Below are 24,414 nucleotides of genomic sequence, written 5' to 3'. Positions count from 1 at the left end.
CAAGACAGCCTTTTGCTTTCTGGGCATGCCGGGAGTTGCAGTTTGGCAATCCCTAGAAGGCAGCAGTAAAGATCACTTTACTGCTACCTTCATTGCTGCTCCGCTCCGTGCTGTCGCCTCCTTACCGCCGCCGCTGATCTCCGCTGATGCCACCGATGATCGGCGGGGATCTCCGCAAGTCCCCTGGTACTGGCTGCCATCTTCTCCCCCTGCTCTGCCCGACATCCAGGGGCGGGCAGAGCGGGGAGTTTCTATGGTAACCCCCGTCTTCAACTTCCATTGGTCAGTAGTCATTACTGACTAATGACAGGGGATAGGAGGGGGTGGCATCACTGCCACCTCGCTCCTATCCCTTCGGATGATTGGGGCTGTCACTGACAGCTCCGATCATCCCTATTTTCCGGGTGACCGGGTCATCCGAGACCCGATCATCCCGGACTTGACGCAAATGGACGATCTGAATTGATCGGCCATTTGCGGCGATCACCGACATGGGAGGGTCTCAGGACCCCCCCAGGCATTTGCACGAGATGCCTGCTGAATGATTTCAGCAGGCATCCCGGTCCGGTCCCCGACCAGCTAGCGGAGGGGACCGAAATTCCCATGGGCGTATCCACACTCCCTCAGTCCTTAAGGACTTTAAAACGGGGAAGTATGGATACGCCCGCCGTCCTTAAGGGGTTAAGGACCAGGCCAATTTTATTTTTGCATTTTTGTTTTTTTCTCCTCGCCTTCTAAAAATCATAACTCTTTTATCCACAGACAAGTATGAGGGCTAGTCTTTTGCGTGACCAGTTATCCTTTGTAATGTCATCACTCATTTTACCCTAAAATGTATGGTGCAACCAAAATAATACTTTGTGTGTCAAAATTGAAAAGAAAACCGAAATTTTGTAAATTTTGAAAGGTTTAGTTTTCGCTCTGTGCAATTTAAATTAAAAATGAGATGTTTTCTTTATTCTGTAGGTCAATACGAATAAAATGATACCTGTGACTATATACTCTTCTATTACTGAACCGCTTAAAAAAAATCTCAAACTTTTTAGCAAAATTAGAACGTTTAAAATCCCTCTATTTTGAAGACCTATAACTTTTTCATTTTTTCCTATAAGTGGTAGTATGAGGGCTAATTTTTTGCGCTGTGATCTGTACTTTTTATTGATACCTCATTTGCATATATATAAAGCTTTTCATACATTTTTTATTATTTTTTTGGGAATATGATGTGACAAAAAAACCAGCAATTTTGGACTTTTTTTTTCCCGTTTACGCCGTTCACCATACAGGATAATTAACATGATATTTCGATAGTTCGAACATTTACACACACAGCGATACCAAATCTGTTAATTTTTTTTCCCTACAATTTTTTGGAGTAAAATGGGAAACATTTTTACCTTTTTATTGGGGGGGGGGATTTTTCACATTTTTATACTTAATTGCTTTACATTTTTTTTTACTTTTTTATTTTACACTTTTTATGTCCCCATGGGGGACTATTATTGTAATCATTTGATTGCTAATACTGTCCAGTGCTATGCATAGGGCATGTAGAAGACAGAAGAAAGACAAAACAATGGGGCGCTCTCTCGTATGCTGTTGTTGGAAAAAAAAAAAGGGGGGGGGACCCACCACCTCACCTAATGTGCTGTACCGATCTGCTGAGGGGATGCAACAGTGTAAGCCCAACACTGTTGGGAGGTGTGGGTAGAGATTAGTGGATGCAGTGTGCAGCTCTATCTCCCCTATCTGTGTCCCTTAGGGTACAGAATGATAGACGAAGAATGGGTAGATAAAGGTGGAGAACTATGTAGAGCGCTCCTGCTGTCAAATGATGCACTCAAAACGTCACGGTTGCACGGTTGTCCTTTAAAAATATTTCAATAAATTGTCCTGTGCAACCGTGGCGTTTTGAGTCCGTCATTTGACAGCAGGAGCGCTCTACATAATTCCCCACCTTTATCTACCCATTCTTCGTTATGCATAGGGCATAGCACTGATCATTGTTATCGGTGATCTTCTTCTCTGGCCTGCTCGAACTCAGACCAGAGCAGAAGACCCCGGGAGATGGACAGAGGCAGGTGAGGGGACCTCCGTTTGCCATGCTGGATGATCGGATCCCCGCGGCAGCGCTGCAGGTGATCCGATCATCCATTTTTCTGACTGCACTGCCGCAGATGCCGTGACCTGTATTGATCACAGCATCTGAGGGGTTAATGGCGGACATCGGCGCGGTCGCTGATGTCCGCCATTACCGGCAGGTCCCTGGCTGCTGATAGCAGTCGGGACCTGCCGCGCATGTTGCGAGCACCAGTCCAGTGCTCGCAGTCATGTACATGACATAAATGTACATCATGGTGCGTTAAGTACCACGGCACCATGACGTACATTTACGTCCGATTTTGTTAAGGGGTTAAGGAGGGTACTATTTCAGAGAGTATCCTCTTTTCATTGTCCCAACATTGTTAGGATACTTTGATAATGATTTATCTGTGTAAACTTAGCTCTTGAAAGGTTGTAGTTCTCCTTGTGGAGATCCAGCTGTATAAAAGGTACAGTGATCCCTCAACATATGATGGTAATTCATTCCAAATGAACCATCGTTACTTGAATCCATCGTATGTTGATGGATCTGTGCAATAGTAATATAGAATGTTATACTCACGGGTCACCGCTGCTCTGGACTGTCACCGCTTCCCTGGATCATCGCTCCCCATTGCCATCATCACATCCCCGGGGTGTACCCGCCACTTTAGACAGTCACCGCTGCCCTGGATCGTCACTTTGCATCGTTGTCATCACGTCGCTGCGCACACCGCTCCTATTGGATGACAGGACGGCAAGCACGGCGACATGATGACGATGAAGGAGAGTGACGGCCATGCAGCGGAGCCTGAAGAGGATGGTCCGGAGCAGCGGGGACAGGTGAGTGACACTCACACACATTAAACGGCTATCTGGCAGCAGCTGAAGCAGTCTGCACTGCCGTATACCCGTTTATGCGATTGCCCCGACATGCAAAAGCATCATATGTTGATGCTGCCTTCAATATGCGATGGCCTGAGAGGCCATTGCATGTTGAAATTATCGTATGTCAGGGCCATCATAGGTCGGGGGATCACTGTACTTGGGAGGATGGGAGGATTTGTATCACTGGGGGGGGGGGGGGGTAAACACTACGGGGAAGATTTATCAAATCCTGTCCAGAGGAAAAGCTTAGTTGCCTATAGCAACCAATCAGATTGCTTCTTTCATTTTTAACAAGGCCTCTGCAAAATGAAGGAAGCAAACTGATTGGTTGCTATGGGCAACTGGACAACTTTTCCTTTGCACAGGTTTTGATAAATCTCCCCCTACAAGCCCAATTGGATTTTATGTCGTAGTCTATATCCAGACATTGGCCCAGATCTATCAAACTGTGTGAAAGAAAATGTGGAGGGATTTTCCCACAGCAACCAATCATATCTTTGGTTGTTGTGAGGAAAATCATTCCACTTTTTCTCTTACACAGTTTTATATATCTGGGCCAATATCTGTAAAGCATTAAATACTGTAAGGGGAAGTGGAAAGGGCAAGCCATTTACAATGCAGTATTGTGCACTGCAAAGCACTATTTGTAGTCCAAAAAGACATTACTATCTTGAGGTTTTAATAACTTGCACTAAATAATTAATTTTAATGCACAGTGCATTCAAAGTGCTGGTGTCTTTGTTGCTTTCACAGTTTCACTGAACTCATTGTATTGTCTAACGTGCAGCTTTAGTATTTACAACTATACAGGATTCCAATTTCCAGGAAACCATACTAGCAGACTCATCAGGCATTTTCCCTATACAGTAATTTTACTTGCTTAAAGCATAATTTATTCTTTGTACAATTAAGTCTGTATCATGAAAAAGTATTCTTGTCATAAAAAAAGGCTTGCTTTGTCATTATTGTTCATATTTTATGTTAATCCCCTTATAATATATATACTATAAAATACTAGTATATGATGTACTGATAATCATCTTTAATTAGTCACCTATTTTTTAACCACTTAGGGCCCCAGGACATACAGGTACGCCCTGGCTCCCTGGTGCTTAAGGACCCAGGGCGTACCTGTATGACCGTGGGAATTTAATTCAGCAGGCATCCCATGACAATGCCCAGGGGGTCCTGAGACTCCCCCATGTCGGCAATGTGAATTCACACCGGCGATTTGTGGCGATTCCAGTCATATGGGTCACGTGTGATCCAATGACCCAGAGTTAGGTGGTGAACAGCGGTGTAGTATACACCGCCAATCACCTCCTGTAACTAGGGGGAGTTGGCGATCCCGTCCGCCCCCCCCCCAGGACCAATAGCAGCCGGAAGAGGAGGGGTTAATGTCCCCTTCTCTCAGCTCTGCTAGCCCACTGAGCTCAGTCAGCGGGCAGAGCTGTGAGAAGAAGCAAGGGACCCCCCCCCCCTCTGTCAAGATCTGTGCCCCTTGGGGCTGAAAAAGTGTCTGTAGTGCAGGGTGAGTTTTGTCTGCAGGGACTGGTGGGAGTTAAAAATAAAAATAAAGTAAAAATAATTCCCCCCCCCGGACCCCTTTCAGCGCGATCCTGACCCTGCATGCGCTGCATTTGCCCCCCCCCCCCCTTTTTGGGGGGGCTTCAGCATTTTTTTTTTTACAATCAAACACCGTTATATATAGTATACACCAAACACATACACACTACACACTTCCCCTCGGTCTATATCTCACTATTCTCCAGGGTGCCCTTGTCTATGGTCCCTATAGTTACTAATGTCTTATTCCAAAAAACATTTATAATAAAATGATTAACTGATGTAGTTCAAATTGTGTACTGTCCCATTGTGTACTGTTCCAATGAGTTTCCATTTCTAATAACTACGGTTTATCAGGGGAATTTATGAGTAATTTCGTGGTGGAGTAGAGTAATGAAGGATGCCTCAGTATTCATATATAGTTGGCCCTGAATAATGGTAAGATCACATCACTACTGTAAATGAGAGAACACCAGAAATATAATCAAGGTATATTACCTCCAACTACTTTACAGACAGTATGGAGGAGTGGCACGAGGTAAACAAATGTACATATGCGGCTATGCACCACTCCAGCAGATAAAGAAGGCACACCAGAAATAAACTCACACTCTTACTCCATCTCCAATAACTCAAACTCACACTACTACTCACACTCCTACCTCCTCACCAAATGGACATGATGCCATCACACAGTTGCTGCAGATTTGTCGGCTGCACATCCATGATTCAAATCTCCCATTCCACCATATCCCAAAGGTGCGCTATTGGATTGAGATCTGGTGACTGTGGAGGCCATTGGAGTTTAGTGAATTTATTGTCATGTTCAGGAAACCAGCATGAGATAATGTGAACTTTATGACATGGTGCATTATCCTGCTGGAAGAAGCCTTTAAAAGATGGGAACACTGAGGTCATAAAGGAATGGACATGGTCAGTATCAGTACCATTTTGCTTTGATAGGACTTTATGATCGCTTTTCATACATTTTTTTTATGGTATACAAAGCGACCAAAAATACACAATTTTGGAATTTGTTTACTCCATTGACCGTGCAGTTTAATTAACATTATATTTTTACAGTTCGGACATTAACTCACGCGGTGATAACACATATGTTGGAAAAGGGGGGTGATTCAAACTTTTATTAGGGAAAGGGTTAAATCACTAACTTTTTTTTCCACTTTTTTTTTTTACACATTTATAGCCCCCATAGGGGACTATAACTATAACATGCAATCTTCTGATTGCATATACTGATCAATACTATGTCATAGCATAGCATTGATCAGTGTTATTGGCACTCCATTGCTGCAGCCTGGAGCCTCATGCCTCAGGCATGGAGCAATCGAGCGGTGATCAGATGCCGAGGAGGAAGGTAGGGACCCTCCTTGAGTGTCCTCAGCTGATTGGGACACTGTGGTTTTACCACAGTTGTCCCGATCAGCCTGACTGAGCTGCCGGGATGCATTTTTTTTTCATTTTAGAAGGGGCGATCAAAGTCTAAGGGGTTAATGCTGGACATCACTGTGATCGGTGATGCCTGGTATTAGCCACGGGTCCCGGCCATTGCTAGGTGCAGGGACTGACCCGCTATGATGGGGGTCAGCGCATGACCCCACGTTATAGCACGGGAGCAGGCGCAGGGCGTACAGGTACGTCCTGCGTCCTTAAGAGGTTAAAATCTTTTTTGGACCATTCACTGTAAACCCTATAGATAGTTATGAAAAAAAAAAATCACAGTAGATCACCAGATTCTGAAATACTCAGACAGGCCCAGCTTGCACCATGAACCATGCCACATTCAAAGTCACTTAAATCCCCTTTCTTCCCCATTCTACTGTTTGAACATCAGCAAGTTGTCTTGACCACATCTACATGGCTAAATGAATTAAGTTTCTACCATCTGAATTGGCTGATTAGCTATTCGTGTTAACAAGCAACTGATCAGGTGTAACTAATAAAGTGGCCAGTAAGTGTAGTTAACACAGTTTAATGTAGTATTCCAATATTTTTGGAATAATATTTTCAGCATTTAAACCCATGATGCCAAGTTATAATACTGTGTGATATGCATCAATCACCTCTGTATGGTGCTTGCCCCATTTTCCTGTATGAGACCCACACCTGAAAGTGCTGTAGTGCAAGTCTTTTTGTTTTTTACTCTTGTGTCTGAACTATTTTATGCAGCCAGAGACGATATTTCATAAATCACATGTTCTCCAGGGGAGTGTGGCTATATTACAGTTGGTAAGGGGATGGCATTACTTCAGTAAATCTCTTCTATCCTGCTATCCACCTACCCACTTCAGCATAGCCAAACTCCCCTGGAGACCATTTGACATGTGACATATTGTTTTTGGTCACATGGAATGCTGAGTAAGAGACAACAGTAAAATAAAAATATTGGCACAACAGCACTAAGTAAAGTTAGTTAGGGAAGATTTGATTGTGGTGTAGAGAGTGCTAGCTAAAGGAGCCAAAATATAAACCCTTGTGATAAGTTTAATGGCTCAGAGATTTTCCATGTGGCATAGGGTATGCCCAAACTATTGTGCCCCAAGTGCAAAAGCCATACAGTGGGTATAGATAATGGCATTTTACTAAACATTATCCGCAACTGTATATAGGCCATTTAACAGATCTTAGCATAGGTACCTTTACAATATCCTCTCTGGGACCACAAGCTTGCCTTGTACAGTAATGACAAAATGTAATTGACTCTAAGTAATTTGTACTATATCCAATCTATATTATTGTACAGAAACAGTGCAGTGATTTGTTTCCACTTTCATACATGGTTTTGTAACATACCTATAATTGGGCTGTCTCCGACCCGTCCAACCATTTTATTTGTTATTCCACCAGTTGATGTAGCACAGGCTATGTTGCCCTTGTGATCAATTGCTACAGCACCAACAGTATCATGCATCCTAGGGAAAATTGAAAGAAATATTGAACAAAATATTAAACAAATGCAGTTTAAATTGATTCAGTGCAACAACGTCTAAGTCTTTGAGTACGTAAAAAAAATGGTTCTATATTAATTTTATATTTATCATTAGAGATGAGCGAATCAAAGCTGACAAACCCAAATTCATTACGAATTTCATGAAAAATTTGATTTGCAAAAAATGTGAATATTGCCGCGATTCTATTGCGCAAATCGCTTCATTAAACTCCATTTACTGCGTTCAAGGCTCCAGGGCATCTAAAATGGTGGATCCACATGTCAGTACATGGGGCAAGGAACGCTGGGAAGGTGGGAAGGCAAGGCAGGAAGGCTGGTAGGTGGGATGACCCTGAATCACATGCAGGATGCAGCCTATCAGCAGCCAGTCACCCTTGTGATGTCACTATATTCGGCAGCCATTATCCGTCTCCTGATTTCATTCATTACCACTGCAGAGAGATAGGACGGACATCCTGTGTGTGTGTTACACAGAAAAGCTTATTGCAGCAGCATTTCACCTCTTAGTCACCTCAGCATTCTGTGGGACACAGAGCACAGTGTGTTTGCACAGAAATTAATTCTTACTGTAGCGTTTAACCCCTCAGTCACTGTGAACAGCAGTGTATTACAGAGAAGGGCAGAGAACTGTGTGTTGACTCAGCTGCAGAAACGTTTTCACAGGAGGGAGAAATATTTTTTTAGGGAAAATCTGTGTCTTTGTTCCACAACAACTGGTCTGCTGGTTATACTAGTTTGTAGATGGTATAATCCATACCCAGCAGTCCATTCCTAATAGTATTTGAGAGAGAGTCTTTTTGCTATTTTGGGTTTAGTACACAGTGACTGTCTGCAGCACTGTTGTGTACTGCTGGTGTTGTGAGCTAATTTTTTTTAGCGTACTGTAGCACATTTTTCTGTCCTCATAAGTGCATACCATATACCTACATCTAAGTAGTCTGTCAAGGGCCTACATACTGTAAAAGGACAGTCAAAAGTACACACCGGCTGCTGTTCTTGACAAATACTGTTTTAAGCGTAGTGAAGAGTATTGTACTCCCCTCATATACGCACTAAGTATGTCAGGCAGAGAAGTTCCAGGAAGTGCACAGAGGAGTGGCAGAGGCCTAAATTCATCAGGCAGAGGTCGCAGCAGACTAGGGGCGAGTGGCAGCAGGAGTCGCAGTTAAAGGCCTGAACTCCCGGTATCAGCTAGCGGTTGTGTCTCGACCAGCAACCCATCCACCATCATTGATTGGTTAACACGGTCATCCACTTCATCACAAGTGACATCTGATACCTCCAGTCAACAGTCAATGGGTTCCTCAGACACAACTCTCAGTTGGCATGGCCCCAGAGCAGTCCCTGTCCTCCCATTGCCTCTGTCCTATGCTGTTCCCTCCCCTAAAGAAGTATCTTATGCTGTGGGTTCAACTCCACTATTCAGTGAGGACAATCTAATAGAGGACAGTCAGCAGCTACTGCCTAGCCAAGAAGTGGAGGAGACATCTGCTGCTTCTCCCGCTAGGTGGGCAAGTAGTGATGTGGAGAGTGACGTGGTAGGCGGTGTTGAAAGGGTTCATGGTCCTGAAGCAGACACTGTTGAGGAACCTGAGGAGGACATCAGTGACGTGCAGACACTTTTTGATGATGAAACCGATCGCAAGTGGATGCAGAAGGGGCTTTATCATCATCAGGAGAAGTGAGTTGCAGTTTGCCCGTGAGGCAGCAGCTGAGCCAGCAAGGTGGTAGCATGGTTAGCAGTCAGCATGGTAGCAGAAGTGGAAATTATGGAGCCAAACATGCAAAGGGGAGACCACCTGTTTCGCGGCAGCCTACCTTTCTGGGAGGTGGTGGAACAGGGGTTCCTGGAGAAGGCGGCAGTAGCAGTCAATTAGTGCAGACTGTTGGTGGGAAAATCAGCTACTCGGCGGTGTGGCAGTTTTTCATCAGGCATCCGGAGGAGGTTCACATAGCCACATGCAAGATATGTTGGCAGAAGGGGAAGCGTGGCCAGCGTCCCAATGTTGGCACCACTGCCCTGCGTCAACATATGCTTCGCCACCATAAAGCGGCCTGGGAGAACTGTGGCTCCAATGTAGTGGTCCAGCCTGCTGCATCACCCAGTGGCACGCCGCTTCCTCTTTAAGCCAGCCAAGGCTCCAACACCTCAGCCAAAGGGAGCTGTATGTCATACCCTCCTTCTGTTGCTCCAGATGCTCCTGCTCCTCCTACCATGTCTAAGAGACAATAGTTTGTGCTCACTCATCCAACGGCGCAGAAGCTGAATGTGCTCCTGTCCAAGTTGCTGGTGCAGTCCCTCCCTTTTCAAGTGATAGATGTTACGCCGAGCGCTCCGGGTCCCCGTTCCTCCCCGGAGCGCTCGCCTCATCTTCGTTGTTGCAGCGCCCCGGTCAGATCCACTGACCGGGTGCGCTGCGGTCCCGCCTTCAGCCGGGGTGCGATTCGCGATGCGGGTAGCGCCCGCTCGCGATGCGCACCCCGGTCCCCGTACCTGACTCGCTCTCCCTCGGTCCTGTCCCGGCGCGCGCGGCCCCGCTCCCTAGGGCGCGCGCGCGCCGGGTCTCTGCGATTTAAAGGGCCAGTGCACCAATGATGGTGCCTGGCCCAATCTTCCCAATTAGCTTAATTGGCTCCCTCCTGTGCACTTCCCTATATCTAGTCACTTCCCCTGCACTCCCTTGCCGGATCTTGTTGCCTTAGTGCCTAGTGAAAGCGTTCCCTAGTCTGTTCCTAGTCCGTGTTCCTGACCTCCTGCCGTTGCCCCTGACTACGATCCTTGCCGCCTGCCCCCGACCTTCTGCTACGTCCGACCTTGCTTCTGCCTACTCCATTGTACCGCGCCTATCTTCAGCATCTTCAGCAGCCAGAGAGGTAAGCCGTTGCTAGTGGATACGACCTGGTCACTACCGCCGCAGCAAGACCATCCCGCTTTGCGGCGGGCTCTGGTGAAAACCTGTAGTGGCTTAGAACCGGTCCACTAGCGCGGTCCTCGCCATCCCTCTCTGGCACAGGGGATCCACTACCTGCCAGCCGGCATCGTGACAGTAGATCCGGCCATGGATCCCGCTGAAGTTCCTCTGTCAGTTGTCGCTGACCTCACCACGGTGGCCGCCCAGCAAGCCCGACTGATCGCCCTTCTAACCCGTCAGCTGTCGGAAATGTCCACCATTTCGCACCAACTTCAGTCGCAACTTCTCCAGCAATCTTCTCCTCCGCCAGCTCCTGCACCTCCTCCGCAGCGAGTGGCCACTCCTAGCCTCTGCCTGTCCTTGCCGGACAAATTTAATGGGGACTCTAAGTATTGCCGTGGCTTTCTTTCGCAATGTTCCCAGCACTTGGAGATGATGTCGGACCAGTTTCCTACTGAAAGGTCTAAGGTGGCTTTCGTAGTCAGCCTTCTGTCTGGAAAAGCCCTGTCATGGGCCGCACCGCTCTGGGACCGCAATGACCCCGTCACTGCCTCTGTACACTCCTTCTTCTCGGAAATTCGAAGTGTCTTTGAGGAACCTGCCCGAGCTTCTTCAGCCGAGATTGCCCTGCTGAACCTGGCCCAGGGTGTTTCTTCCGTTGGCGAGTACGCCATTCAGTTCCGTACTCTTGCTTACGAGTTGTCTTGGAATAGTGAGGTTCTCTGCGCGACCTTTAAAAAAGGCCTATCCAGCAACATTAAAGATGTTCTGGCCGCACGAGAGACTCCTGCTGACCTACATGAACTCATTCACCTTGCCACTCGCATTGACATGCGTTCTTCCGGATGGCGTCTGGAGCTCCGCCTGGATATGGACTTTGTTCGCACGAAGCGTTTTTTCTCTCCGGCTCCTCTCCCCTCTGGTCCTCTGCAATCTGTTCCTGTGCTTCCCGCCGCGGAGGCTATGCAAGTTGACCGGTCTTGCTTGACACCTCAAGAGAGGACACTACGCCGCATGGAGAATCTTTGCCTGTACTATGCCGGTACCGAACTCTTCCTGAAGGATTGTCCTATCCGTCCTCCCCGCCTGGAAAGACGTACGCTGACTCCGCACAAAGGTGACACAGTTCTTGATGTCAACTCTGCTTCTCCACGCCTTACTGTGCCTGTGCGGATATCTGCCTCTACCTTCTCCTTCTCTACTATGCTCTTCTTGGATTCCGGATCTGCAGGAAAATTTTTTTTGGCCTCTCTCATCAACAGGTTCTACGTTCCTGTGACCAGTCTCGCCAGACCCCTCTACATCTATTGTTTTTACAATAAAAGATTGGACTGTCTCGTACGTTTCCACACAGAACCCCTCCTAATTTGCATCGGACCTCATCACGAAAAAATTGAGTTTTTCTTTCTCAGGTTCTTTGGCTCCAAGAAGAGGGGGAGACCCAAGGGGGGGGGTACTGTTACGCCGAGCGCTCCGGGTCCCCGTTCCTCCCCGGAGCGCTCGCCTCATCTTCGTTGTTGCAGCGCCCCGGTCAGATCCACTGACCGGGTGCGCTGCGGTCCCGCCTTCAGCCGGGGTGCGATTCGCGATGCGGGTAGCGCCCGCTCGCGATGCGCACCCCGGTCCCCGTACCTGACTCGCTCTCCCTCGGTCCTGTCCCGGCGCGCGCGGCCCCGCTCCCTAGGGCGCGCGCGCGCCGGGTCTCTGCGATTTAAAGGGCCAGTGCACCAATGATGGTGCCTGGCCCAATCTTCCCAATTAGCTTAATTGGCTCCCTCCTGTGCACTTCCCTATATCTAGTCACTTCCCCTGCACTCCCTTGCCGGATCTTGTTGCCTTAGTGCCTAGTGAAAGCGTTCCCTAGTCTGTTCCTAGTCCGTGTTCCTGACCTCCTGCCGTTGCCCCTGACTACGATCCTTGCCGCCTGCCCCCGACCTTCTGCTACGTCCGACCTTGCTTCTGCCTACTCCATTGTACCGCGCCTATCTTCAGCATCTTCAGCAGCCAGAGAGGTAAGCCGTTGCTAGTGGATACGACCTGGTCACTACCGCCGCAGCAAGACCATCCCGCTTTGCGGCGGGCTCTGGTGAAAACCTGTAGTGGCTTAGAACCGGTCCACTAGCGCGGTCCTCGCCATCCCTCTCTGGCACAGGGGATCCACTACCTGCCAGCCGGCATCGTGACAATAGATTCTGCACCTTTTAGAAAACTGATAGCTTGTGCCGAGCCGAGGTGGAGAGTGCCAAGCCGTCATTTCTTTGCGAAGAAGGCAGCACTAGCCCTGCACAATTTTGCAGAAGAGATGGTCGGCCAGTCCTTGAGCCTGTCGGTGTGTACCAAAGTGCACAGCAGCACCGACGTCTGGAGCTGTAACTATGGTCAGGGACAATAGATGTCCTTTACGGCTCACTGGGTGAATGTGGTTCCTGCACAGCCACAACACCAACTTGGACAGGTCACGCCGCTTCCTCCTCCATGCTCTCAGGTCGTTGGTCTTGTGAGAGTGTGCAACTCCACCTGCTCATCCTCCACCCTGTCCTCAGCCTCCACTGCACAGACAAGTCTCAGTGGCCCTTCAGCACACCATGTGTGCAGGGCATGGCGGTGTCACGCTGTTCTTCACATGGTTTGCCTTTGCGAATGGAGTCACACAGGGGAGGAACTGCTAAAAGTAATTTGTAAAGAAATCAGAGCATGGCTTACTCCCCGAAAACTGGACATGGGAACCATGGTGACTGACAACGGGAAGAACATCTTGCATGCGCTGCGACTGGGAAGGTTGAGCAGTGCACCCTGCATGGCACACGGGTTCACTCTGGTTGTGAAGCAGTTCCTGAAGTGTTCCCCCCATTTGCAAGACATCCTAACAATAGGAAAGAAACTTTGCATGCACTTCAGCCACTTGTACACCACAAAGCACACCCTCCTTGAGCTGCAGCGTCAGAATGGTATCCCCCAACATAGTCTGATTTGTGACGTTGCCACACGTTGGAATTCCTCCATCCATATGTTGGACTGAACAGAGAAAAGCCTTCATCGATTTCTTGATGATCCAAGCGGATAAGGGTACTCCCATGTGTATCTTCAATGTGAACCAGTGGCAGCTCATACATCTCATGGCCACATGAGCCTGTGGGGGCTGAACTGGAGGAGAAGGAGGTTGAGGGGCACAGTGAAGCTCGTTTAAGTTTCTCCAAATGGAAGGTTTTTCTAGTAATCTGACAGGAGAGGAGGAGCTCCAGAGGAGCTAGAGGGTTATGAGGAAGACGAGAGAGAGGACCCAGACATACCGTGGCAGTATGCAGTGGAGTTGGAGGCAGGAAGTCCCTCCGAGTCACTTGCACAAATGGCACGATGCATGCTCACTTGCTTGCGTAGTTACAGCTGAATTGCCGCCATTCGGCAGCGGGATGACTTCTGGATCTCCACCTTAGTGGACCCTCGCTACCGCCACAAAATAGGAACATTTTTTAAACCCACTGAGAGGGAGGACAAAGTGACCTACTACAGAGGCATCCTATGTAGTCAGTTGGCCGAAGCCTATCGGCGCAATTGTCCATCCTCTCGCAGGTCTGAATCGGGGGGCCCCTTCACTCACCTTCCACTGCCATGGCTGCTGTGGAGAGGTGGGGTGTCAGGAGCAGTACCAGCTACATCAGCAGCAGTCTGAGTCTATAGTCGCTGATGAGTAGCTTTCTTCACCCACATAGCTTTCTTCACCCACCTGCTCCAGCAGGTGGTGGCGTACCTTGACATGCCCATGGCAACACACCTTGAATATCCACTGGACTTCTGGGCAGCCAAACTTGATTTATGGCTGCAACTAGCAGAGTTTTCCCTGGAAAAGCTGCTTTTGGCGGCCAGTAGTGTGCCATTAGAGTGGGTGTTTAGTGCGGTTGGGGCATAGTCACCCCAAGGAGAACTCGTCTGTCCACGAAAAATGTGGAGAGACTGACTTTTGTGAAGATGAATCAGGCATGGGTCAGCCAGGATTTCCACCCACCAATGCCTGATGCATCAGAGTGGATTGACCATGGTGCCACACCAACACTTCACAAATATGGATAGTGCCAAACAGATTTAAGGCACTGCTCCCCAGTTACAAACATTCCTCTGCATCAGACCTTTTTTCACCCACCTTCGTCACCGATACTGGTATTGCCACCCACAGCACCACTCGGGTGTCATCGGGGGACTTTCAGGACTCCTGATGCTGCTGCCACCTCCAGGCTGTCTCACTCAGCCACTATATGGTCTTCTCATGCTTCAGCCAACTCTAGGCTGTCTCATTCAGCCACTATATAGTCTTCTCATGCTTCAACCAACTCCAGACTGTCTCATTCAGCCACTATTTGGTCTCCTCATACTTCAGTCAACTCCAGGCTGTGCCATTCAGCCACTATATGGTCTCTTCATGCTTCAACCACCTCCAGGCTGTTCAATTCAGCCACTATATGGTCTCTTCATACTATCATGCAGAGGATCATCTCTAGGCATGGGCAGCTCCCAAAGTTTCCTTTTCTATCATCCAAACATAGGTGGCACATTCATTACATATCCCTGTCTCTGCCTGGGCCATTTTCAGGTGCTTAGCAAAGTGAAATTTGGTGTCAGGCCACCCATGACATGTCCTGCTATTGACAGTCAGCCACTATAACCTTCATTTGCAGTGTTTTGGGGAGAGGGAAACCTAGACTGCTATGGACAGGAACCATATCGTCTTTAGCAATGAATACAGTTTATGTTTAGAATCAAACAATGGTTGGGTTTGAGTGGTGACCCCTTGGTGAGTGCTTCAATCTTGTTTTGCTGTGAAGTGACACCCTGCCCCAACTGCTGGTGTGAGGATCTGGGGAGCCATCACATATGACAGTTGGTCACCACTAATAGTGATATGAGGAACACTAACACATGTCATGACCGCCTAGGGGAGACAGGGAGAGTGAGCCCTAAACTGACCCTAAAACACTCTCCCTGCCTACTTGCCCATTCATCCTAAGCGATAGATCTACAACTTGGAGCCGGTCCCTCCCTATGCTACATTTCAGTGGTGTAAAAACAAATAATATACATAGTCGGTCACAGGCCAGAAACAGAAATGGAAAACTACTAGACTACCAGATAAACTAGACAAGATAAAAAGGGCAGTATATAAACAGGCAAACTGATCAGGAACCACTGTTCACAAACAGATAGAAGTACAAAGGACAAAGATCAGATAAACCAAACAGGATATAAATATAGAACACTGTTCACACTGACCACAGATAACAAACAGATTAGGTCCAGAACACAAGACTGGGAAACGGATGAGTCAGCATAGCCTCCAGGAACAAACCGGAATAAAAACGCAATCCCCCAGAAAACCTCCAGAAAAGACGGGAATGTCTTGTTACTAGAACTCAATCTCCCAGAGTCCACGATGGAGCACGGAGATATCTTGTACTAAAACTCAATTCCCCAGAGTCCCAGTAAAAGTTCACAGGGATGTCTTGTTACAAAAATGCAGAAAACAGATACAAGAAGACTCACAGTGTGAACAGCGACATAGCAGAACGGACATCCCAATCCTAAAACCGACTAATGTAACACAGACTAAAATCTACAATAAAAGACTAATTATTTATTGCTAAAAACTTAGATAGTGATACAAGAAAAATACAAGGTGCATGCTCAAGCAGACTTGGAGGTATATTGCAGAGACATCATAGTAGCATTGTTGCACAAACAGACATCATGGCAGCATTATTGCACAAGCAGACAGGGTGTATTGCACTAAATAACCATCAATTTGAATACAGACTGAGCTGGAGACTTATGGGCACACCCCCATTGCAATTGGGTGAAAAGATTACCTCTTTCACGCCTAGAAGAAAAGTACAGAAAACAGATAAAGCATGAAAAACAAGGTCTAAACAGGGCCTAAAACGGAAAAATGTAAAAACAAACAAATGACATTACAACACCTTAGCGATATGTGCAGAATATCCTGTGGCCACATGTGTTGTCTCTCATTGCAGGACTTCCAACTGGCATTTTTCAGCACGATAATTCTTGCCCTAACACAGCAAGGAAAGTCTACTTCAAATTGCAACACTTCCTCGTCCTGCCTGGTAACCTGGCTTATTGCCAATCAAGCATTTATGAGACCACCTGGGATGCCAGTTTTGGCAACTTACAAGTGTGCAGGCTCTACAGGCCTAGCTGCAACATCCGTGGGCAAATGTGCCACAGGATGCTAAATAGAACCTGTATGCCCCAGTCCTAAATACAGGAGCCCTAATATTTTATGCAGACTAGATGTGGCCCAACAGGGGTACTATATCCTTTATTCAATTGAACAATTTTCCCCAATAAATGTATCCTTTCTCTCTAATATTGCAATCACTCACCTATATCGTCATTGTATTCAAACATATAGTTTTTTTCAATTAGCTTCATGGTGCTTTATTTATTTATTTTTGTTGGTGAGTATAAAATACCATTATCTTCTAAAAATTACCTATTCCAAACATTTTATTTTAATGTAATAAATTGAGAAAATTTTTTCAAAAGTCCCATAGAGAATGAAGAGAGCACTTGCCGTGCTTACGCACTGCCTCTCCATTTTTTCGGAAGACATTTGTCCTCTGTTCTCAACAGTCAGAACCCTACTGATCAACTGGGTTATAACTCTGTATCTTGGAATAGCACATTAAAGCAAACCAATACAGGAGGCCCTAAGATAAATTGAATTATGTCATATTTTTGTTATTTTAATTGGCAATACTTGGGAATAAAAAAACTAGGACTCTTTTGATCCTCCGTGTATTCTATATCAAATATTAGTAACTTTTCTTACCGAAGTTTGATTACCCTAAGATACAGGGAAGCTTAACCATTAATATCTTACTAGATTTTCATTATTTAGACACTTATTTACTTCTCATATTAATTTACATTTAAATTTGTACTTTTTCATCGTCAATGTCACTTTTATGTCCTTCTCAAAACTGTATGCCTGAGACTCTTTCCAACATTTTCAGCCCCATTTAAATTGATTCAAATCTGTGGACCTTGTGGAACAAAGCAGTCATTGGGATCAGTGAATTATGATAATTCAACAAACTTTGCGAGTAATTAAAATATTTTAGAAGAAAGTTTCCCATTTGTAAGAAAGAACCATCAAATTTGCAGTTAAATAATCTCCAATGTGCCAACAGTAATTGAGTTCTAAATGTTCTGTGATCAGAGGAAGATGTTTCTTATAGAGGGAACATTACTCACATAAATGTCATCAGTAATGAAGTTTAGACATAAGATGAATGGCACCAAATTAGCACATTGCCACGCAGGAGATATACCAGGTTATTTTTATTGTTACCCAGTAGGAAATCACCTTACTTTATGCTATCAGTAAAGGAGCTGTTCACATGTTTTCTGGCTAGCTCCTATCATGGTAAATTCAAGGTGACAATGAAAGCATACTTCTGTAAAACTCTTTTGGCAGGCTTCCCAGTGCACCTGCTGGTTTACTTTAATCCCATTCCATATGTCTGCAGTATGAATGGCTTTGCTATGTTCTACTAGAAGGAAAATGTACCCAATACACTGTGCTGTTTTCCTATTCACATACCTGAATAAACTACATCGGCAGAAACATTTTGCATATTCATATTCAAACATTTGATGCATTTTACAAATTTACATACTTTTTGAACAAACACGTTTCATTTAGCTTAAGTTTTCACTCGTTTTTTTTTTCTTAACAAAAATGCCTCCAAAAACCCCAAAATAGCCGCACAGCATTTTTCTGCGGGAAAACACTGCAGCCAAATATTAGCTTCAAGTCAAAAGGGAATTGCAAAACGCATTACCCATTTGGCGTTATATTTACTGTGTTTTTTCACCCCCCCCTAAAGTCTATGGAAAACCCATAATTTGGGTTTTAACATTGGCGTTGGAAAAAAGGGATGAGAGAACTTCATTGGGTAGCACGAAAAATGAGATGCAGCAGTGGTGTCTGAGACATGTAGGAATAACCAGGGAACAGATTCATGATGTAGGAAAACAACACCTATTTTATTTGGAAGATAAGAATGTTTTTTTGTGAGTGGGCAGGGACATCAAAAAGCCATGGCCAGTATCAATAATGGATGGGTGACATCATGTATGAATGGAAATTTTATATAAAAAATAAATGAATGATGAATGAATTATGTGTTTGATTTCTGTTATTTCTCTTAATGTATAATTGATTAAAGTGTACCTGTCATAGTGCAAAAAAAAAAAGGAAAACGTGATATGTTACTCAGGACCCAATCCTGATCATGTGGATATAATTTTTATGTGTCTCGGACCTATATATCCAGAGATATAAGCATTTATCTGCTGGTGAGTTACTTTTTCATTGTGCAGGCTGGAGGGGGCGTGTCAGTCTGTCTCCCTCACAGGAGCAAGCCTGTGCAGCCAGCCAATCAGTACTCTCTACTCTGTAACCCTTTCCTCTCTGGTTTTATGCTTTGTCATGTGTCAGAGGAAGATACTTGGAGCTTGCCTGCAGTAATCAGAAGACATTATGGTGAATCCCTAACAGGATACAATGTATAAATATAAGAATAGATCTTCATAAAATTAGTGCAAGGATTTTTTAGATAAAAGTAGAGCATTTTTATGAATACATGTTCTATCTGTTTTATCTTCTCCTAGTAAAGCTGGATGCTAATCAGCATAGCTGTCACTATGTGTGTCATTCATCTTTCACAGACTCCTGATGTCTGATCAACTTCTTTGTCATTCAGGAGTCCGAGAAAGCTTTGACTATTTCAGCATGCTGGGGGTTGTAGTTTTGTAACAACTGAAGCTGCAATGTTTGTAAATAACTGTGTTAGGGCAGTGTTGCCTCCAGCTGTTTTAAAACTACAGCTCCCAGCATGTCCACACATCCTTTATCTGTAGTTTTGCATACACAATAGAAATCTCCTATACTGGATACCGGTATGCTTTACGGCCGGTATCCAGTATGCTGTAAAATCTAGACTAGTCTGTCTGGCTAAAAGACAGGCGACCCCTAGTGGTGGCTATTTTGAGCTTGAATTTCAGGTGAAAATGTAAATTTTTTTTAACAGGTGTATATTGTGAAATATCATATTATAATGAGTCCTGCAATATATGAAAGTTTTTTTTTTAACAATGACAGTGCCTCTTTAAGTGGTGTTCCTTCTCATAGCCTTACAGCTTCAAATGTTCTACCTACAGACCCATATGAGGGGAAGGTGAAACAAAAAATATATACATTTGTAGGGCAAAATTGAAAGACATGACAAAAAAACATTTTGCTACTTTTAGGCTAGGTTCAGACTATGGAATCTCCGGGCAGAAAATTTCCGCCCGGAGATTCCGAGTGCGGCCAGCGCTGACTGAATCAGTCGGCGCTAGGACCGTGCAGACACTGCAGACTCCAATAGACTGCAATGTGTTCCGCGTGGATTTCCGCCTGAAGAAAGAGCACCTCCATTATTCAGACGGAAATTTCCAAGCGGATTTTCCGTTCACAAATTCCGCTTCACAAATTCTGAAGTGTGAATTTGTGAATGGAAACCCATTCACTACACTATACATTTTAGCAAGCGGAATTTCCGCCTGCAATTTCAAAGCGGAATTGCAGACAGAAATTTCGTAGTCTGAACCTAGCCTTAGAGCTTTTTGTTTCCACACAATACACTTTTCGGTAAAAATAATGTTTTCTTTATTCTGAAAGTCTATACGATGACATTGACAGCGATACCTCATTTATATAGGTTTTGTTTTATTTGACAATTTTTTTTATTATAACTTTTTGAAAGAAAATTTATTTTCTGACCCATATAACACTGTCTATAGGGCTGTATGAGGGCTCATTTTTTGCACTGTGATCTGTATTTGTTATCAGTACTGATTTGTTTTGATGGGATTTGTTTTGAAGGATATTTGTTTTGATGGGATTTTATCACTTTTTATAATTTTTTATGGTATATGTAGTTATGAAAAATCAGCAATACTGAACTTTGGTATTTTACGTTTATTTTACTCACATTTCTGCAATCGGTGATAACACATATGTTTATTTTTGTTTACATTTTTTTAAGTGGGAAAAGAGGGAGGATTTTTTAAAATATTGAGCCTCATTTACTAAGCTGAAACCGACCAGATTTTGTCTGGTTATTTTGGCGCAGACACTGTGCCAGTTTGTCTGCGCCAGTTTGTGCCTGGAAAATCCGACAAACCTGACATTGCACTGTGAAAAGCCGAAAAAGGAGCGTGGTCTGTCACAAAAGGGGCGTGGTTTCACAACCCAACCGATTTACTATTGAATTCACAGAAAATCCTGTGCATAAATGGCTGGAAATTTCCACCTAGAAAAAGCTGGTCAGAAAATGTTCCCGACTTTTCCCAATAGTAAATAGAGAGGAATCCTGCAAGTCTCAAACAACATTTCACACTAGTAAAAACCCGACCCGGCACATTATCTAAGTAAAGGGAACTTTTCAGCAACTCACTTCAGTGAGAAGATCTGCAGTATGAAATAGAGCAGTTAAAATAGGAACGCAGTATTAGGCTGTGCTTTTATTACCATTTCATGTTGTATGAATCAGCCATAAAGAAGCTAAATCGGACTATACAGTAAGTACTTGCCAGACAGGAGAGAGACCGTCATTGAGACAATCCTCCAAAACAATATTACATCCTCTTCACAGCAAAAATACTGAGTGATCTGATTTTCCTCTATGCCTATTTCCCCAGTAATATCCAAGTAAGTGCAATGTGCTCTCAGAAATATAGGGCCAGTTTAGTTAACAAAAAAGTAATAGTCGTGATAGGCACTAAAGAAATGTCAGTATATTATAGAAGGGCACTGCACAAAGATATCTGGAAGCTAATGTGCTGCAAGTGATAAAGGAGAACAGCAGTTTACAATAAAGTATTGTATATAGCAAGAGTCCACAGAAAGGGCCACAGCTGAAAATGCTAAGCCGTATTGTTATTTGATGTCATTCTTCTAGTCTTGTGCTAATATCTGGATTTTTAGTGGACCTTTACAAAGTCTGTATATCAGAATGACATCTCATTTTACGTCCACTTACAAAAAAATGACATTTAGTTTTCTACAACAACATTTTTTGAGAACATGCAGTAGCGGAAGAAAGGAAGAGGATGTGTTATAAATCCATTCTCTATTATAGTGAAAATGTCTTTTTTTACATACTTTCCAAGCGTATTATATGGCGAGTTCAATTATGCACCCGTTTTTATCACTGTAAAAAATAATAAAAAGTATTGTCCCTGAAATCACTTGATGATAGGTAAACTAAACATGTACCGTATTTTTGCCATATAAGACGCACTTTTTCTTCCCCAAAACTGGGGGGAAAAAGTTGGCAAATACACCCCTATCGCGGCGGTCCCTGCGGCCATCAACGGCCGGGACCCGCGGCTAATACAGGACATCACCGATCGTGGTGATGCCCTCTATTAAACCCTTCAGACGCGGCGATCAAAGCTGACCGCCGCGTCTGAAGGGAAAGTGACACTAACCCGGCTGTTCAGTCGGGCTGTTTGGGACCGCCGCGATTTCACCGCGGCGGTCCCGAACAGCCCGACTGAATAGCCGGGTTAGTGCTTACAGGACACCGGGAGGGACCTTACCTGCCTCCTCATTGTCTTCTCCGTTCAGGGATCCCCTGTATGGCCGGCGCTCTCCTTCCTCGTCATCACGTCGTCGCGTACGTGCGTCGGCGTGCGTAACGACGTGATGACGGAGAGTGAGGATACCCGGCCGGCAGCAGAGACGTTCAGCAGCAGGCCGGCAGCAGAGCAACGGGGACGCGGCGACAGCGATGGAGCGACATCCAGGGCAGCGGTGACGGGTCCGGAGCGGCGAGGACACGTGAGTATTACCTCCTATGCAGTGGTCTTCAATCTGCGGACCTCCAGATGTTGCAAAACTACAACTCCCAGCATGCTCGGACAGCCAACGGCTGTCCGGGCTTGCTGGGAGTTGTAGTTCTGCAACATCTGGAGGTCTGCAGGTTGAAGATCACTATTGGGTTCAAAATCCAAAATTTTTTAGATTTTGCACCTAAAAATAGGGTGTGTCTTAAATGCCGGTGCATCCTATAGGGCGAAAAATACGGTAATTAAAAAGCCATTGGACCCCTATCCATCCTCATCATACTCTTATCTTTATAACTGTAATAGTAATGGAAATATTATGAATGCAAATAGAAATGAGAACAAATGTATTTTGTTTCTATTCAGTCTCCAATATTTTGTTTTCTTTTGCACTAACCTTTCGGTATTAAAAAGACTTGTAACACTCTGCTTATACTTTTGGTATTGTTCCCATTCTTTAACAGCATTTTCAGTTACTAATTCCTCTGCTGGTACTTTTTTAATATTCATCTTTTCCGCAAACTTATTTGCTCCACTTCCGGTAAGCATAACATGCGGAGTCTACAAAACACAATTAAAATAATATTTGTATAACAATCGTTGTACAACACAAATGATTTTATAACAAAGTAAAACAGTGACTTTCAGTCAATCAAAACGGAAAACATACTATTTCATTTTATATTTACCTTATTTAAAACAAGGGAAAAACAGATTCCATGGGTGTAAAACCCTTTGCAAATATTAGAGAATCCCCATATTTAGAGGAAACATACAGTGGGGCAAAAAAGTGTTTAGTCAGCCACCAATTGTGCAAGTTCTCCCACTTAAAAAGAGAGAGGCCTGTAATTTTCATCATAGGTATATCTCAACTATGAGAGACATAGGCCCTCATTTACTATTGCAAACCCAGCATGTTTTGTTGGGTTGTGCGCCAGATTTTGTCGCATTGCGCCAGATTCTGACACATTGCGCCAGAAATTCTGTCTGCGCCAGATTGTGCGCCAGAATTTGCACCAGAATTGAAAAACCCAGACTAACTCTCCCTTTTTCTAAGAAAACCCGGGGCATGGCCGTCGGGAAAATGGGGCGTGGTCTCCAAAAAGGGGCGTGTTCCCTACATTTTCACAAAAGCCCAACATATGTACTAAGGTTTCCACATAAAATGTGGTGGATTTCAGCTGAGGAAAACCCGACAGATCAGAGCATGTGTAAAAAAAGCAAAGTGTAGGGACAGTGGAAAATGTAGTAAATGCCGTGGAAAATAAATTGTAGGGAATTAAAACCCACAAAGAAACCTACACAACACTCTTAGTAAATCAGGGCCATAATGTGAAAAAACATAAAATCACATTGGGGTTTATTTACTAAGAGTGGAGTGTAGGTTTCTTTGTGGGTTTTGATTTCCGACAGGTATTTTCCCAAGGTATTTACTAAGGTTTCCCTACATTTTCACTTTTCCCTACATTTTGCTTTTTTTTACAACTGTTCTGATCTGTCGGGTTTTTCTCAGCTCAAATACACCACTTTTTTTGTGGAAACCTTAGTAAATATGTTGTGATTTTTCAAAACTGTCGGGACCACGCCCCTTTTATCCCATGGCCACGCCCCCTACGCAGCTTTTTCTTGTGAAATGGAGGGTTTTGTTTTTTTTGGTCGCAAATTGTGTCGAAGGGAGTGCAACACAATTTGGGCGCAAAACCCGACAAAAAAGAGTCGGGATCACGTTAGTATATAAACCCCATTGTCTGATTTTTAAAGAATTTATTTGCAACTTATGGTGGAAAATAAGTATTTGGTCACCTACAAACAAGCAAGATTTCTGGCTCTCACAGACCTCTAACTTCTTCTTTAAGTGTCTCCTCTGTCCTCCACTAGTTACCTGTTTTAATGGCATCTGTTTGAACTTGTTATCAGTATAAAAGACACCTGTCCGCAACCTCAAACACTCACACTCCAAACTCCACTATGGCCAAGACCAAAGAGCTGTCGAAGGACACCAGAAACAAAATTGTAGACCTGCACCAGGCTGGGAAGACTGAATCTTCAACAGGCAAGCAGGACGACTGATCCGTGTAAAGGAAA

The 24,414-nt window shown here is 44.8% G+C and overlaps 1 protein-coding gene across 4 annotated transcripts in view; it reads right to left on the bottom strand.

Annotated features, from left to right (window-relative positions):
- Positions 1-24,414, bottom strand: part of LOC130361992 (isoaspartyl peptidase/L-asparaginase-like) — a 170,322-nt gene that overhangs the window by 13,557 nt on the left and 132,351 nt on the right. For all 4 annotated transcript variants that reach the window (XM_056565804.1, XM_056565805.1, XM_056565802.1 and 1 more), the window contains 2 exons: positions 22,727-22,890; positions 7,351-7,469 (listed from right to left, as the gene is read on the bottom strand). In XM_056565804.1, the coding sequence (XP_056421779.1) occupies positions 7,351-7,469; positions 22,727-22,890 (283 nt within the window). The remainder of the gene's footprint in view (positions 1-7,350; positions 7,470-22,726; positions 22,891-24,414) is intronic.

The sequence above is a fragment of the Hyla sarda genome, chromosome 3 (genome assembly GCF_029499605.1).
Source record: "Hyla sarda isolate aHylSar1 chromosome 3, aHylSar1.hap1, whole genome shotgun sequence".
NCBI classification, from domain to species: domain Eukaryota; kingdom Metazoa; phylum Chordata; class Amphibia; order Anura; family Hylidae; genus Hyla; species Hyla sarda.
Note: the sequence above shows the minus strand (reverse complement) of the source record. Positions and strands in the feature narration are given on the sequence as shown.